Below are 16,731 nucleotides of genomic sequence, written 5' to 3'. Positions count from 1 at the left end.
GCCCAGGGCCGACAGACAAGAACTAGTGCCGAGTCTAACATGAGATAACACGCGGTGCAGCTGTACGCGGCGTAGGTCGGAGATGAAGGATTGACGTGCTCGGCGGGGGGTTGCTGCTCGACCATCTGCATAGTAATGCACGTATCAACACCTAGATGTACAGAATGTACATATCGCCGGCATGTCAACGTCATCTCTCAGCCTCGCATAAACACATGCAGTGGATATAGGAATAATCTGATATCTTCCACTCTGTGCCTCAGTGCTTTGCATCCCAGTCATTGTGTTACTTCCTAATAAACAGATGCCTTCATTCGTCAGACGCTCGCAGCTGTAGCATTAAAGCCTCCTCACAGTCAGTGCCATCACTGCCGGTAATGTACTGAATATAAGTAGTAAGCAGGCATTTTCTAGCAGCAGGCTTTATAGGAATGGATGAGGTACATGCTGAAATTTACTCCATGCAGCCGGATCTGAGTAGGCGTCACTCAAAGCAGGGCGCAGTACTCAAGGTTCGTACGGGTGCTTGACTTCCCTGAAAATGTTTGAATTTCAATTAGGTGTTTTCAAAGTTTTGAAAGTGCTTGACATTCAAGCTACATATTTGTGTTTTACATTAAAGTGCAATCTAACAATTTGTTAAAGCCTAAATTTGGAAAACATTATATGCAGTTGAAACCAGATATTTGCATAGGCTTAATAAAAAGACACACACTCACACATTTTTTCCTCACTGCCTGAAGTTGAATCAGACTAAGCATCTCCTGTTTTAGGTCAGTTAGAATTACCAAATGATTTTATGTGAGACATACAATTGTGTAATATCACAAAACATTATTAATAACAGTAATAAATGACATCATATTATAGTGGATTTTAAACAGTCTCTTAGGTAATTTGTGTTGCTTTTCTCTACAAAATGTGGTGCTGGAAAAGACGGTACCGTATATACTACACAGTTTTACTTTGTGGATATTGACATAATGTGTAAAACATTTCATTCATTTAGATATTGTCAGTTAAATAAGTATATAAAAATCAGTTAGAAATGTATTTAGGATGATCAGTTCACTTTCTTGACAGGCCTTACAATAATTAATCCTTGGTGCAATACATATATGTTTCCTTATTATGAAACATACATGTTTCATAATATATGAAACATATATGTTTCATATATGTTCATATATGAAACATATATGATCATATATGTTCCTTATTATGAATTACTCTGGTATCAGTCAGTATCTCCTGACGGTGAACGAAAATACTAACGATAATAACTAATGCCCTCACTGATATAATTGATCAAATAAAACAAAAAACATGTATTTATCATCAAGGCAAAAGCAGAATAATTAAATATTCATATTGCAAGTTTGAAGTGTAATTCCAGATTATATTGATGGGCCACTAAACTTCACCCTTCTGATCTGTGTCAGCGTTTGTGAACATAGATTGGTTAAATGTGGCTCTTGTACAAAAGTATGTTTTGCTCCTGTAGCTGAGTTTACTCAAACTGTTGGTCCTGTTTCTTTTTTTTTTTTTTAATTAATCTTCCTACTCTCTCTGCTGGCCTGCAGTTGTTCATGGATAAAGAGACGGCTGAAGATCTCTGGCTGAGAAGATTGATCTCACTGCGACAAGAACGACTGATGGGAAGTCCTGTAGCCTGAAGGCCAACAGCGTCCAATAAGAGCTTTTTGTTCCCAGCGTAGTTTTTAGTTCAGCTCTTCACTTTCAGTCTCACTGTGTCTTCTTTTGGGACATCTCAACAATGCCTATGTCCACTTTTGCGAAGCCTTTTGAGGGAAATTGTTTTTGGTCCATTTCGTTTTTTGTTTTGCTTTTTTTTTTTTTTTTTTTTTTTGATGTTGATGATTTTGATTTGGTTAATTATGTTATGGTTAAATGTTATTTTTTTAACATAGATGTGAACTTTGACACATTCTGTTTTACCTTTCAATAAAAAGTTAGTTGTGACTGATGTTGGGAACATTGTAATAAAATTTACTGACAACTCTTTCCTTAACAAAACACTGTGGCTCTTGTTGAGTATCTAAAGTTAAATAAGTATATTTACTGCTCCAGACACAAGTTTGCATATTCTAATCATCTGCATTTCCAGAATTGTATATGGCTTTAATGATTTGTTTGAATTGTTGTTCAGGGTGGAGAGATAATGCAACTTTTTTTTTTTTTTTTTAGAAAATTAACATTTGAATTTGCTGTGGTTTTTCTCTAATTCTATAATAATTGCGGTGAGAATTCCATTTTTAGCCGAATTTGTTGAGATATGTTGTTTAAATCCAGTATTACAATTATGCTGGCAAATTCATAATTATACACAGGCAAACATTAAGGGAAGTTTAATGCTTGCCTGTGTTTCTGTTCCAAACCCAGCTTTTATCAGTGTTTGGGCTCATCATCCTGTTGGAAATTTCAATCCTTTCTCAATTTCAACTGTCTGGCTTCTGATTTAAGATAACATTTAAGAATTTAAAGGTCTACAATATTCCCACCAGTGCCACTGACAATGAAACAAACCCACAACATGGTGCCAGCAACACCATGCTTACCACTGTTCTGACATCCTCCAAACACAGTCCTCGTCTTTGCAATAAAGGAGTTTAATCTGTTCCTCCACAGACATAAAAAATATACACATATAAACTCTAGTCAGTCTTAAAGGTGGTGATTTTTCTTGGGCAAATCCCTCTCTTTTTTTGGTTGAGATCCACCTCCAATCCATGTAAATGTTAAACTTAGTTACGAACGGTGATACAGGTAAACTACCATCTTCTAGTTTATGATCAACTAAACTTGGTTGTTTATGAAAATCCGAACCAGCTTCCCTTCCTCTTTTTTTAATCACTAAAGTTATATGTTGTATAGTCTTCCTTACACCTTGAAGAAGAAATGTACATGTGTCATTAGAAGTTTAGCACGATTGACTGGATATAAACTTCTGACCAAAACTGTAACACTCTGCCTTGAATTTTATTCCTTCTACTCATGTGTACTATTGAGGGATTTAAGTTTGTGTTTTCTCAGTGTTATGTTGCTAGTTGAGATGGATTCATGGAGGTGAGTCAACCCACGAAGCTATTTGTGGAACCTCCAGATGGTAAACCTATACTACGGAGTCTGGGACATGCTGTCGCTATTATAGTCTCCAGACACTTGGTGTCGAAATGAAATGATAATTAAGAATATAATATAACTCAATATTATATTAAGCCCACGTTAAATTTAGTCGTATGACTTACTTGCATTTGCAAAAATAAATGTTCTACATATCTGTGCGAACTAGATATGCTGTCTTGTAAAAAATAAGTAAAATAAAATCTCTCTTTTTTTAAAAATATAGTTCAAGAATGACAATAGATCTACCTAAAAACAAATCGTTTTCACTTTGGGTGACATTAACTCTGCGTGCAAAATTATGATAAGGACAAGGACATTTGTAGTAATGTGCACTACAGTGATAAGCCACGTGAGTTTTATAAGAAAGTTCTTGAGTGCTGTTGCCATAGCAGCCAACTCCAACAGACAGCGCGTAGATGGAGCCCAAACAACAGCCAATAGGAGCGTCGGACTTGTATCACGTGGCCGGTTTCTGAGCGACTGGTTCTATTCACACTCGGGATCAGCTGCTGCTGTTACGTCTTGGAGCGGGGACATGTTGGTCGTTAAGTCTCATTAAAAACAACAAAGAAATATCTACGTCTTTAGGAATCAGCGGAAATGTCCAACAACATACTGAAGGATTTCGAAGAGGACCCATTCTTTTCGTAAGTTCCGAAAGCGGAGCAGTAATTTAGTTAGAATTTTCTAGCTTGAATTGAAGAGGACGCATTTCGAATTTTCCGACATTATTATAAATCTAAACAGCCTAAATTTTCATAACAGTGGGGGAAACACATTTTAAGTGTCGGAAAATGTAACAAGATGTGCAATTTAATCCTAAAAAAGTGCCATGAGCTTGTATGGGAAAGTTGTTTAATTTTAAGTTACCTAGCAACAGCTGCTGAAGATAAAAACGTTTACAAACCAAATAAAAATTCCATCATGTGAGGTTTTTTAACAGATTTAAGTGAAGAGTTAAGTAAAAATACGTTTCTGAACATTTTTAGAGACACTTTCTGTTCATGTCTCAGTGAGTGTTCACACTGTCAGAGGGCTGCAGCGACTTTGACATGATCCATGAGTGGAGGCCCGCAGAGCTTTAGTGTGGCCACACTTGACCCGACTTCTAAGTCAAGTGCTAAGGCTGGCTAAATTTATTTTAGGGGGTGCTTCTCATTTCATGGTGGTGTTTTCGTTAAAGAATTTATTCACGGTGAGCGGAAAAGGGAGTCGTTTTGTGAAAGTGCAGTTCCTTCCAAAAGTATTCACAACCCTAAAACTTCATCAAGTTACAACCACAAACTTAAATGTACTTTTTTTTTTTTTTTCAGTAGAGCCCCAATAAAAGCACATTGGTGGGAGGGCAGTATAGATGTATTCCTAAATATCCCTAAATATGATTGGCCTCTGGGGTTTTTAGAAATCATTAATAAACAATCAGCAACCTGAAGTTCAAGAAACACACCTGCTAAGTCAGGGATAAAGTTTTAGAGAAATTTAGGTTATAAAACAATTGCTCTAAACATCTCACAGAGGTCTGTTGAGTCCATAGAATAGCAGAACTGCAATTCTACAACGCTTTTAAGAGACTGGCCAAAATTAGAGAGTTGTGAGCAGTGTTTGTGATTTTAAAAAATGGCTATTTGCATTATTTTCCTCAATATATTTTCATGCAATATATGTGTAAAGTTGACATTGTGTGAGGAGTAAAAATGCCTGTTTCTTGGTCACGGGCCGCAACTTTTTTATTTTCTCCAAATTTTAATAATGAATATATAACTGCAAAATATGAATTCATTCTTTCATTATGGAAGTTTGTTTTGAAACATAAGAATACAAATGATATAGAAGTATTTCAACAGTTGAAGCAAAGTTCCATGTGGTGTTTAGAAAAAAAAAAGAAGATGAATGATCTTCTATCAAAGCTTCTAAGTAAGAATCTGTGTCCAGATGCTTTTCATTCAGTCTTACCTTTGTGAAGAAGAACTTGCCAAGGCTCTAGATCCACAAAGCTAATATTCTCATAACTTGAACTGTCTCACAAAGGGGTTATAAAAATTATTTAGTCAGAGGGGCTGCTTACATGTACACATCACACTTTTTATGCAAAAACCTTTGAAAATCATGTATCTTTCACAATGTTGTGCAACATTTTATTTTTTTTTATCTAACATGAAACAGTACCGTTAAAACACAATAAAGTTCAAGGTCATGATTGACATAATTTAGAAAGAGCACTACAGTGTAATGATGCTTTTTATTTGATTTTTAAGCCTATGTTATTGCTAAGCTGCCCTTTTTGTCTTTTCTTCCCCTCTGTCTTTCTTCAGGGATCCATTCCGTGCTCATAGAGAGCACATGATGCAGATGATGCGCAGCTTCTCCGGACAATTTGGTTTCCCCTTTGGCAGAAGCATCACAGATGGGAGAAACCATGGCGACCGCGACATGGTCGAACAACCAAGACCTTCTTTTGATCAAAGAAATGAGTGTCGGGTGAGAACGTAGATCTTAAAACAAAAATGTTCAAATTTAGGCGATGCACTATTATCCTTTATTATATCCCTCCATTTATATGTTTCAGTCGTCCTGTAAGACGTCCAGTGCTTTCTCCTGAGGAAGCGCTGTGTTTACTAAGGTTAGGCTCCGAAAACTGGCCACATCTACTGCAACCGATACTCCACTTGCAGAGGTGATTGGCCATGTTTGTTTCTGGTTATGTAGAAGGGCAACCCTGTTGGCCTCTCCCAACGGTTAGAAGGCCTATTTATAGCACATTGTTCCACTAACACACTGCTTTCTTGTTTTATTTTCATGCTTTTTTTTTTAAAAACACTTCTCTGGATTCGAACATTTGTTGAAATCAGTGAGGGAGAACCAGTGCTGTTCAAAGGGATTCACATCTTTCACACTACAGCTACAAACGTTAGTATGTGTGTGTGTGTGTGTGTGTGTTTGCTTCACAATGGGGAATGTGTATTTTGGGTTACAAAACAAATATTTTCCAGAAAGTGTGTCTTTCACATTTTTTTCTATGACAATGGTAAATAGCCTGTACTTGTATAGCTCTTTATCAAGTCACTGTAGTTAACACAACATTCAGTCATTCACCCAGTCACACACACACACACACACAATGGTAAACTACCCGATAGGAGCCACAGCTGCACCAGAACCGCCCGCAGGAAAGGTGGTTTGGAGTGTTTTGGCAGATGGAACAGGGATTGAACCGGCAACCCACTGATTATGGGACTAACCGGCACCTCCGTCCCGATAAACTTACACTTTGTTCTCATCTAAAAATAGAACCTTCTAACAGCTTCACAACTTTTGCTGAACTTTAACGTGGGCATTTCAACAATTACCTCCTTCTTCTTTCTACACTTCATAAGCCGTATTTTGTGGAGTGCAAAACTAGCGTGTAAACCGACCCTGCTGTAAAGTTGCATGGTGGGCTCCTTCCTTTCCAGGATGCTCGTCGTTCTCTAATGTCCAGAACTTTTAACACCTTCTCAGAACATGTTGAAATAGAAATTACATGCCTAATTAGATGACATTTGAAGGCAGCTGTATTTTATTTGGGTGTAAAATTGTAAAAGGAGCAGATTGCATGCTGTACTTATTTGATTTTATTGGTAAAAAATTTTTTTAACTTTGTATCTTTTGCCTTCCACGTCACAGTTGAGCACTACTCGGTGTTGTTCTTTCACATAAAATCTCTCCAAAAAATATGGAAGTAGGTAATAATGGATACCTCTGTAATTCCCCGTAGACCGTTTGGTTCACTTGTGTCATTTTACCCTCCTTGCTCCTTACCATTGTGGTGTTAATTTCTCTGGCTTGTAATAATAATAAGAACATGTACTGTATGTAGAGAAGTGTTGTATATTTGATCCGCTGAGTCAAACTTAGCCAGAGTCACCTGCTTTAATCCAAGTCTCCCATGAGAGCTGGTATATTTATCCTTGATAATGGCTTTCATCAGAAGTGTGACCTCAGTCCCCAAGCAGCGTGCTCTCTCAGTACTTAGAAGTGATCAATAGAATAATAAAATATGAGAAGATGCATGCAATCAAAGCTATATTAACCAGGATATGCACTGTTTATTAATAAAAAATTTTTTTAAATAAACTGCTTTCTGATGTCCCACACGGTCAGAGGAAGTTGAGACCGGCAGTGGTGGAAAGCCTGAAGCCTGAAGCGGTGCTCAGATTGCTGGCTTTGACGCGGCATGTGTTCTATGTTCAGATGTCGTGGGCACTCTATTCCCTCATTGTTGCTCTTTTCGTCCATCTGTTTCGCAGAACTTGGCATCGCTGCTGCATTAGCAGCTAGATGACAGACAGCTCGCTCCCAAGCTGTTCTCCAGTATCACAGGCACAAATGTGCACACGGAGACACATTCGAAGAACACACACATATGGCTCCAAAATATGCTTGTAAGCACAGTAACCCACAGTTCCAGCTTGCAATATTCACGCAAGTTTGGATGGTTGTGCTACTAGTTCTGTGATGAGAATCCCAGTGGGACAAAACGTCCACCTTCCTCGACTGCTGAGTTCTCACATTTCTCTCTTTTGCCTACACCTACGCTGTCTGGTCTGGTTTGGGTTGCCATTCACAGCCTCCGTTCATCTGTTTACAAATGTGATCGTAAATAACAACACTAATGCCGTTTTAGATTATTGAAATGAGCTGTCTTTGCCTGCCATTTTAAGTAGTGTGCCGAGGTTTAATAATAATGATAAACAGTGTTGTGTTTGCTTGATGCCACATTTGTGGATTTAAACATTTCTGTGTTTTGTTTTTTTAATCAATTTCTCTGTTACACTTAAATCTTTAGATATCAGCACAGATAAGCTCAGTAAAATTGTTGCAAAACTTCCCAGGAATGAACAATCCACCAAAATTACTCCTGAACCACATTAATAACGACTCAACCAGGAGGACGAAAAAGAATTAAGGAACACTGCTGACCTCAATTAGCATCTGGGTTCATTACTCAATAGAAAAGAGACTGGGTAAAAATGGCTGCCAAGGTGAAAAACCACTGTAACAAGTATTCAAAGGCCCATCAAACACTTCCTAAGGAAACATCTTGATGGTACCCAGGACATTTGGGAAAGTTTTCCTTAGCCTAGCATGATAAAAGTAAACATTTTCTCATACCATTCATCATAAAACTGGCACAGCATTTCAGAAAACCTATAGATTGGTTTATTTGGGCTGCTTTTTGACCCTAAATAAATTAAATAATTTGAAAACTTTTTTTCTTTTAATTTACTCATCTTATCTTCTTTGATATTAAAATTTGTTTAATGACCTGAAACATTTAAGTGTAATGAAGAACAGCGAAAGAAAATAAATATTTAAGTGGTCAAATAAATACTTTTCAGATCAATGCACATGCTTAAATCAAATTGCTTTTGCTGCAGGGTAGAGGCGGTGATGAAAGTGAATTTATGAAAACTATGCGCACCTTACTTTTCTCATCTCGTATTTGAATCTGTTGGATCAGTTGCTTCTGTTCAAAATCACAGTGAACGAAACATAAAAAAATTGTTCAATTTCAGAACCCCTTAAGATTTTTGCCAGTGTGTAGACGAGTGAATCTGTTTAACTTTGTTTGCACTCTCTCTCATACCTTGTCTAAATATACTGCATACTGCTATCCAACTGACATTTATTAGTTCATAGATGCCACGGTGGGATAAAATTGGCAGTTCAGGAGCGTTTTTACATCAGCTTGACCTTTGAAAAGAGCTGAGAGTGCAGCCGTGGACTCTGCAACCCCCTTTAACCCCAGGGGAGTCATGTCCTGACTGGACCGCCCGGCCCACTACAGCCTTCCTAGAATGAGGCTCGCTTTCAGTGTTAAACTCACTCTAATCTCTGGCGATGCAACCTAATTACACATGGAACACAAGTCATTCAACACCCCACTGATTACACACAATAACCCTGCACATCGCAACCCCAGAAAATCCCCACGGGTGTTGAGATGTTTGGCCAAGACCGTGCGGTCACAAACACCTGTGGTCTTGGCGGGCAGAGCTCAGACTCGGGATGTAGGAGGCTACAGGCTGCTCCATTTTTATCATCGTCGAGGTGTTTCCAGCTACAAAAAGTTTGTCGCCTTTAAAAAAAAAAAATATTAAAATGCAGCACTGCGTGGGTTTGTTTCAAATAGTGGAAGAAAACCCAGTCACTTACTGGGATCCACTTCAAGAAACATGTTTTATTGCTGACAACAATTTGTTGTTCTCATGGGGGGGAAAAAAATGACCATGTAAAGAATTTATTGCAACCACAATACACTCTAGTTAAGGAAGTCTATACACCTTAAAAACTTTGTGTGGATGGGATTGTTGCTTTTATTGATTGCAATATCTTTTTCCACCAATGTTGGTTCCGTAACAGCATTAGATCAATATATTGATATTTACATCACTATGTATTAAAATATGAATTATTTGGGCAGTTTAGCTTTCCTATTGATGATTGTGTTTTTAGATCATTTTTACAGGTCACTTTTATCGTCACAGTAAATACAGTAGGCTTTAATTAAATCATGTTTTTTTTAATGGAAAATAATCTACAGATGTTTTTTTTTTTTTACTTCACTCTGACTAAACTTGTGTCACTTTGTAAAAGAGAAAAGGCAAAGATTTTGGTCTACATACGTAGCCCTGGTATAAAACAAACCCGAGAAAAGCTGTAGTTGTAGTAAAATTTGAATCTACAGTACAGACACTACCATTTTAGATTATTTTATTTGAAAACCATGTTATATTTCCTTCCACTTCACAATTAGGTGCCTCTTTCTGTTAATCTTTCATGGACAGTTGCAGTTTTGATGTGTTAGACTGCAGACAAGTGCAAGAAATATGACTACTTGTGCTTTTGCCAGACTTGTTGATTTAAATAGAAAATACCCATGTCTTAGCATGTCTTTGTAGCATACAGCTATTGAGATGCTAAACTGATATCGTTTGAATCTTCAGGATATGAGCCGGTCATTGTTGCCTTTTGGCAGCACTGGCAGCACGGTGAGTTGGGTCTGAGCGTGTAAAGAGAAACTCACCTGACTGAGTGCATGCTCTAACCGCAGCTGGCTGCATTCATTGCATTTTAGCATTATCTAGCAAACAAGTGGGTTTTGCTTGAATACTCATTGCAAGTAATTTTCATTATTTAGGATGCATTACTAGGGCACCAACACTGTCATCCTATGAATATAGGACAACAAACAACAAATAAAAACAGTAATCAGAATAGAGAGTAACCACTGAACTGTTTCCTTTCTTTGCAATAAACCTAAATGTCTCAAGCAGATACTTCTTTTATTGTCTTTTGAGAGTTTCCTGTCTCATTTGGACATATTCAATTAGTGTCAGATGGATTGGTAAATTTTTAGTTAGAACATACGGTTGGTGCTTTAGCGATAATTAACAAACATTAATGATTATTAACATCCTGGTCAGGTTATTATCAAAGCACTGGCTTTCATTCAGTCTTTGGCATTAACAAACCTAATAAAAAAATGTCTTGAGCTGTTTTTCAGTGTTTGTGAGTGAAACAAACACTGAAAAGCTCAGCTCTTTTTTGTTTTGGATTATTTACTCATTATTATTGTGGTTATAGTTTGCAAAATGGTTCATATAAAAAAATATTTCTGCATGTATATTTTTTAACCTACATAATGCAGCTGTTTACGACTTCTTAATGTCAAGCATGGGCGTAGGTTTGGGTATATATTCAAGGGATATAAAATAGTCCTGACCAATTTTTGCCATATTAATAAAAAAAAAAAAAAAACATGTATTTTTTTAACAAAAACAAAATAAATAAACAAAAATCTACATTGATTAGTTTAATATTTCAATATACTACGCAGTGGTAGCATTCATTTTAAAATTCGCTGTTATGAACTGTGACGACCCATGCAGCTATTGGCTCAAAGAACGTGGATCTACGTTCTTTGATTAGCTGCAACAGGCGGCGGCCAGCTGGCCACACGCGGAACGGAAGCTTGGTCCATGGTGCTGAAAGTGAACGCGTCTCCTTCTGAGTTTGACATTTATTATGAGTCTCCGAGACCATGTCGCCACCAAAAAAGAAAAGGACGACAGACATTAGAAGTTATTTCGCTATCTCGGCTGTAAGTACAGTGAGTGGACCCATAAGTTGGATATCTATCACGCAACGCATTTGTTGTAAAGTCCGGTGTTTAGTAAGGTCAGCACTGAATGTGAGGTAGAATAGGTCTGTTAATTATGTAATATTTTTTCACATAGGATGTTCAGACAGCAGAGCAAGGGGCAGAGCTGAACGGTGGAGAGGTGGCTGGAGCTTCAGGGCTCCAGGTGAGGTGTTAGTTCTCAGACCACCATTTTTGGTGGTCAAAAATGGTCGATGCGGGGGTGGGGGTGGGGGTGTCAGTAAGTTGTAAGGTCCCACCAAAACTTAGACCAAACCTACGCCCTTGTGTCAAGTGACCATCAAGGATAGTGTACAGCTTTTAGACGGACTTTTCATTGTGGTTTCCTTTTGTCTGAGCAGGACATGATGCAGAACCATTTCAGCATGTTTGACAGCATGATGTCCAACATGAGAAAAGGCATGGAAGACTTTGTAAGTTCACCAAAATGCTTTTTGTTTTATTCATATAGATGGTGCTAAATAAATAAGTAGCAATAAAATCTATTTTTAAGTGAAAGCTGTCTTATGTTACATTCTGTGCTTGTGTTTTTTTGTTTTGTTTGTTTTTTGGAGGACGTGTCTCCAAATGCAGATGGCCACTCATTCAAGTCATCATCGGTAATGTCATATTCAAAAGTTGGAGATGAGCCTCCAAAGATGTTCCAAGCAACGACGTCGACTCGCTGTGCCCCAGGAGGTGTAAGTACTCTAGTACTCTAGGAGTGGTGATGTGCTGAAGAATCCTGCTTTATGTCTTGAGATGCTAAAAAAAAATCTGTCTGTGAGAAATATTAACTAAAGTCAAAGTTAAACTCTCTAAATAGAAACTCTTGTGATGTTATTACTGGCACATTTATCCAGATATGCAATGATCCTCTTTTTAGCTATAATTTCAGATCTCTGTTTTTTGTTGTTGTTTTTTTTTTGGTAAGTAATTGATTTTAACCAATTCCAACTTCTGTTTAAAAGCTCCAATTATTGGTGTTTAAATTATTTTTTTAACAGCTTTTCTGTCACAAGCTGTCATTAGTTATTTATGTTAGGAGCACAAGAGACGTCACACTGTGTGTGATGGAAATGTGACAATGATTTATTTTTTTTCTCCTTCAAAAGAAAGACTAAAGATTACATGTCTGACATTTCATTTCAATTTAGTGCAAAAGTTCTTCATTAATCTCAAAAGGAAAATAAATCTTGTAGCTTAAACTGCCCAAGTTTCTTCAAAGAGTTGTTAGCAGAAGGTGATGGAGGATCTTCTATAGTGTTGTGTACTACAATGTCTCTGAAGAAGCCTCTGACTGAAGACATTTTGTTTTTGCATTACATTCCAAGGAAGAGGATGATCAGGGTTGTCTGTGATGTTCAGGCCCAGTTAAGCCAAAAATGGTCCCATTTCAGTAACTAGGCAATTTCTTGCATGCATTTATTATCGTTATAGAACAATCTTATATATACACTAAACTCTTAATAAATAAATGAACTTGTTTAATGATTCTAAATGTAACAGCTTTAACACTGCTGTCTTTCCCAGATAAAGGAGACACGCAAAGCTGTTAAAGACACCGACAGCGGTCTGCAGAAGATGAAAATTGGACACCAAATCAAGGACAGAGAGCATGTTGTTGAGAAGAGACATAACATGCAAACTGGAGAGGAAGAGATTAAACAGGATTTCATGAATATGGATGAATGTATGTGAAAGCTTTGCATCTCTGCCCTATAAGATAGTCTGACTGTAACTAACGTTATCTCCCCCCCACAGCTGAAGCAGCCTCTTTTAATAATGAATGGAAGCAGAAGGTATCCGGGCTTCTGTCACCAGACCCCATGCCTGGCCCAATGCAACCTCAGCTTGAAGGTCCTGAGCAGCCCCGTAGGTCAGTATTAACACGTCATGTGTCTGCTGGATACACAGCAGACAAATGGTTCAAACTTCATAGGACACCTAAATTGAGATTAATCAGATTGTGACTATTTTTGGTGCTTATTTAGTTTGGGGGTTTTTTGTCTGTTTTTTTTCCAGAGGTCATCGGAAGAGAAAGGCTGGACGTAAAGGCTCAGGCAACACCGACGAGTACGAAAATTGATGCCTCTGTCTTTACGTGTAATTAAAGCCAATTACACATCTCGCAGTTCAAAGTGGTGCCTTCCTCCCACTCCAGAGACACGCACCGCATGAAATAGAGAAAGAATCTATTACAGTTGGACACAAAATATTATGTCACACATATCTGTTCTTTGATGCACACATCGTAGTGTATGTTGCAGATGTTTCCTTGTTCCATCACATCTGGTTTAAACTTATTATTTATCAAGCCTCTAAAAGGCTTGATGTCAGTTTATAGAGCTTCTTTTCAGGTACAACTGAAACAGTAATATGACTACGGGAACACTAACTAAGCAGATCATACTTTGAGCTCCTGTTCAGTTCCAACCCACAAAGCAAAAATAAACACAGACAATCTGGCAGAAGTAAAAGATTGCATTTATACCTGAGTGGTATTATTTTGAAGTTTGTTTGTTTTTGTTTATATGTTTTTTTATAAAGAAGAAATTTCAAAACTGCAGCATTTTATTTACAATGCTTTGCAAAAGTATTCCTACCCATTGAACCCTTCCAGGTCTTGTCACATTGCAATCACAAACTTATATCACATTAAATTGAATGAAATCCAAAATCTTGGGATTTAATATAAGCCAACACAAAGCATTACATAAACATTATCTTTTCAGCTTATAAAAAGGTAACGATGTTCATACATTCTTTGTTGTAAAATAAAGCAATGCACATAGAATATATCCGGTTTTGTTTCTATTTAGCGTCTGTTTTAAATACTGAAATCTTTGTACAAACACACTTGCCCTTAATCTTTTTATATTGTTTGTTTTTACTTGTTGTACTTTGTGCTTTATAGACGAACGCAGAGATTACTCTCACTGATTTATTCTTGTACGTTTTGTGTTAAAAGTGAGGTCTGCCAGTTCAGGATGTCTAAAAATAAAGTTGTGTGAATGAACCTGATCCTCTTTTCTTCTTGCTCATTTCCCCATGTCAGATATCTGCTCAACAGTTTAGCTTTAATAAAATAGCACATCAGGTTTATGAGTGAGCAAGTATGCTTTGAACCTTCTATGCATGTCGGTGACCCAGAGAAGTATTTTTGGATGGCAGCACTTGTCAGTAGCTCAGATGTGGCTGAGGTGTTGGCCAGCTGCAGGCCAGCCATGCACCACTTTCACATGCTGGTATTATCACAACATAACACAGCAGCATACAGACCGGACACTTATGTGCCTCGGACATACATAGTTCTTGTTCAACTCCAAGACTTGTCACCTTCTTTGTAAAGTTGTAAATTTGTTTCTACATACCTAGACGGCGTAGTTTGTTACTAAACCATGTATAGTTTAGCCATTTAATTAGTACATCAACATTTGACCTTTTTTTTATTTGCCAACTTCTTGGTTTTTCAGGTTTTGCATTAACAGATATATAAATATTTTGCATATTTTCCAGTTCATACTGAATGAAAAAAAGAAAGCATGAGCAGAAAGCTTTTAATCGTCAATACAAATATGTTACAAAATAGCTCTTGAAAACTTTGTCGCCTCCTGCTGGTCACCACAAAGCACAACTATCAGGAATATTTACACAGCATTTACAAACCACAACAGAAGCCAAAAACTGAGAAATCGTGGCTTTGCCTCTTCTTGTTATAACATACAAAAAAAAAAATAGAATAAGAATATTCAGTCTGAGTCTACATGATGCCTTGAGGCTGTCCCTTTCCCGCGATCTTCTTAGCGCACTCCAGCAAAGCATTGTGGATATCTTTGGCACAGGAGATCTGAGACTTGATCATGCTGAGGTACTGAGCGTATGACATGGACTCCGTCTGCACCGTGTCCGGCTTTGTGGCTGTAGGGACCAAATTGGGGGAATGCTTGGCGCTGTCGATGCTCTGAGAGAGGCACTCGTATGCCAGGCGCTTCAGAGAGAATGGGGAAAATGTGAGTTCGTAAGTCGTAAAAAACAAACAATATTAATGTCAAAATGTTATAAATCTTATAAAAGTAAAAACTACCAATCACAATATTATATTTGGTACAGAATAATCACCTGATTATTGAAGCCCTTCAACACTAATTCAATAAATCAAGAAAAAAACTTAAAACACAAACCCAATTTTGTAATTAAATATATTTCTAAAGGCTCCACTGACATGAAAATCTCACAAGGTTTCTCCAGTGTCCTTTCATTTATTATACATACATTTATAGATATCTGTGATTTGATTTCTTTACATATGTAAACTGAATGCGATTTTACCAACATATGATGAGAGATTGGTGTCAATTGTACAGTAGCTTTATAGATATTCAGTTTTGATTGTATTTGGACAAATGTGGGTGGAGAAATGGTCCAAGTGGTGCAGAAAATATAATAATAACTGGTCCATGCTTACCAAACACAGTTCCACTTGGTCACAGAGGGCGTAAAACTCCTCTAAGCTTTTATCAAAACGCTGAACAGAAGTGTCGCTGCTTTTACTGAGCAGACAGAAACAAGAAACACGTTTCAGAAAACAAGAGCTAACTTGCTGCGGTCAAAACGGACCTCGGTAAAAAGTACTAACACTGTACTTACACGCCGTTGTCGATTGAAGTGTTATGAGCCAAATTCAATGCTGCAACCTTCATTAGATTCTATTTTAAATTAAAGCAGACAGATTAGCATCAACAGTATCCATTGTCCAGTTTTTAGCTCGCTAATAGTGGGGTAATTACCTGTAAACTCTCCTTCAGCTGAGGAATAAGCATCTTAAATCGATGAACTGGATCAAAGTCTTGCTGTTGACTGAGCTGTTGCTGCTGCTGCTGTTGCTGTTGCTGCTGCATTGATGCAGCTTGTTGTAAACCGGCTTGAGAAATTTGACCAACAGCTTGCTGCTGCTGGGACGCCATCTTGATACCTCCACAACAACGTCAATACGAAATATCCGGTTGCTCCTGTTTCAAAATAAAAGACAGATTACCTTCTGTCTCATTTCCGAAAATTATTTTTTGTCTTTTTAAATTAACCTCCTCGTACGCAGATAATAAATAATTGCATCCTATTCTTTTTTTCTTGTGCAATTATTTGAGGAAAAAAGTCATTTTAAATAAATATAGTTTCGGATTTGTAAACTAAATCAGTACAGTTTTTGTGCAATAGCAGTTTGATGAAGCCATCTAATGGAAGTATGGAGATTGTTTTTTCCATACAATAAAATAAGGTATAATTAAATACAATTAGAATTTCAGTTACTTGAAATGTAGCTTTCAGACAATGTAGGTCTATTTGATTGGGACTAAATGGAGTGAAATCAAACATTTTCACTCCATTTAAAATACCATAAT

General features: G+C 37.3%; 3 protein-coding genes across 5 annotated transcripts in view; 2 read left to right on the top strand and 1 right to left on the bottom strand.

Annotated features, from left to right (window-relative positions):
• The window catches only part of rsrc1 (arginine/serine-rich coiled-coil 1), a 146,227-nt gene extending 142,933 nt beyond the window's left edge, over positions 1 to 3,294 (top strand). The window contains exon 10 of the mRNA XM_044120621.1: positions 1,584 to 3,294. Within this exon, the coding sequence (XP_043976556.1) occupies positions 1,584 to 1,676 (93 nt within the window). The 3' untranslated portion in view covers positions 1,677 to 3,294. The remainder of the gene's footprint in view (positions 1 to 1,583) is intronic.
• A 325-nt stretch (positions 3,295 to 3,619) lies between these two features.
• mlf1 (myeloid leukemia factor 1) lies at positions 3,620 to 13,463 on the top strand. 3 transcript variants are annotated; one of them, XM_044120622.1, is made up of 8 exons: positions 3,620 to 3,794; positions 5,460 to 5,625; positions 11,427 to 11,495; positions 11,692 to 11,763; positions 11,905 to 12,030; positions 12,863 to 13,022; positions 13,094 to 13,208; positions 13,355 to 13,463. In XM_044120622.1, the coding sequence occupies exons 1-8, from the start codon at positions 3,748 to 3,750 to the stop codon at positions 13,416 to 13,418; spliced, it is 819 nt and encodes a 272-aa protein (XP_043976557.1). In that variant the 5' UTR covers positions 3,620 to 3,747; the 3' UTR covers positions 13,419 to 13,463. The 3 variants fall into 3 exon arrangements, with proteins under 3 accessions (XP_043976557.1, XP_043976559.1, XP_043976560.1); XM_044120624.1 differs by lacking the exon at positions 11,427 to 11,495 and adding an exon at positions 10,134 to 10,178; XM_044120625.1 differs by lacking the exon at positions 11,427 to 11,495 and having other exon boundaries at positions 3,621 to 3,794.
• A 1,410-nt stretch (positions 13,464 to 14,873) lies between these two features.
• On the bottom strand, positions 14,874 to 16,327 carry med29 (mediator complex subunit 29). Its single transcript, XM_044120626.1, has 4 exons — positions 16,120 to 16,327; positions 15,980 to 16,038; positions 15,798 to 15,882; positions 14,874 to 15,320 (listed from the first exon to the last, which is right to left on the bottom strand). Exons 1-4 carry the CDS (start codon positions 16,294 to 16,296, stop codon positions 15,093 to 15,095), a joined length of 549 nt encoding a protein of 182 aa, XP_043976561.1. The 5' UTR covers positions 16,297 to 16,327; the 3' UTR covers positions 14,874 to 15,092.
• Between the last annotated feature and the right edge of the window lie 404 nt (positions 16,328 to 16,731).

The sequence above is a fragment of the Gambusia affinis genome, linkage group LG06 (assembly GCF_019740435.1).
Source record: "Gambusia affinis linkage group LG06, SWU_Gaff_1.0, whole genome shotgun sequence".
Taxonomy (NCBI): domain Eukaryota; kingdom Metazoa; phylum Chordata; class Actinopteri; order Cyprinodontiformes; family Poeciliidae; genus Gambusia; species Gambusia affinis.
This window is presented reverse-complemented; position numbering and strand designations above follow the sequence as displayed.

What these genes read in the sequence shown, in the direction of transcription:
- med29 (XM_044120626.1), bottom strand. Translation starts at nt 16,296, where the DNA reads ATGGCGTCCCAGCAGCAGCAAGCTGTTGGTCAAATTTCTCAAGCCGGT. An exon ending in AGCTGAAGGAGAGTTTACAG is followed by an intron (nt 16,039 to 16,119) that starts GTAATTACCCCA and finishes AATTTAAAATAG; the next exon opens with AATCTAATGAAGGTTGCAGC. An exon ending in ACTTCAATCGACAACGGCGT is followed by an intron (nt 15,883 to 15,979) that starts GTAAGTACAGTG and finishes CTGTCTGCTCAG; the next exon opens with TAAAAGCAGCGACACTTCTG.
- mlf1 (XM_044120622.1), top strand. Translation starts at nt 3,748, where the DNA reads ATGTCCAACAACATACTGAAGGATTTCGAAGAGGACCCATTCTTTTC. An exon ending in GAAGAGGACCCATTCTTTTC is followed by an intron (nt 3,795 to 5,459) that starts GTAAGTTCCGAA and finishes GTCTTTCTTCAG; the next exon opens with GGATCCATTCCGTGCTCATA. An exon ending in CTCGCTGTGCCCCAGGAGGT is followed by an intron (nt 12,031 to 12,862) that starts GTAAGTACTCTA and finishes TGTCTTTCCCAG; the next exon opens with ATAAAGGAGACACGCAAAGC.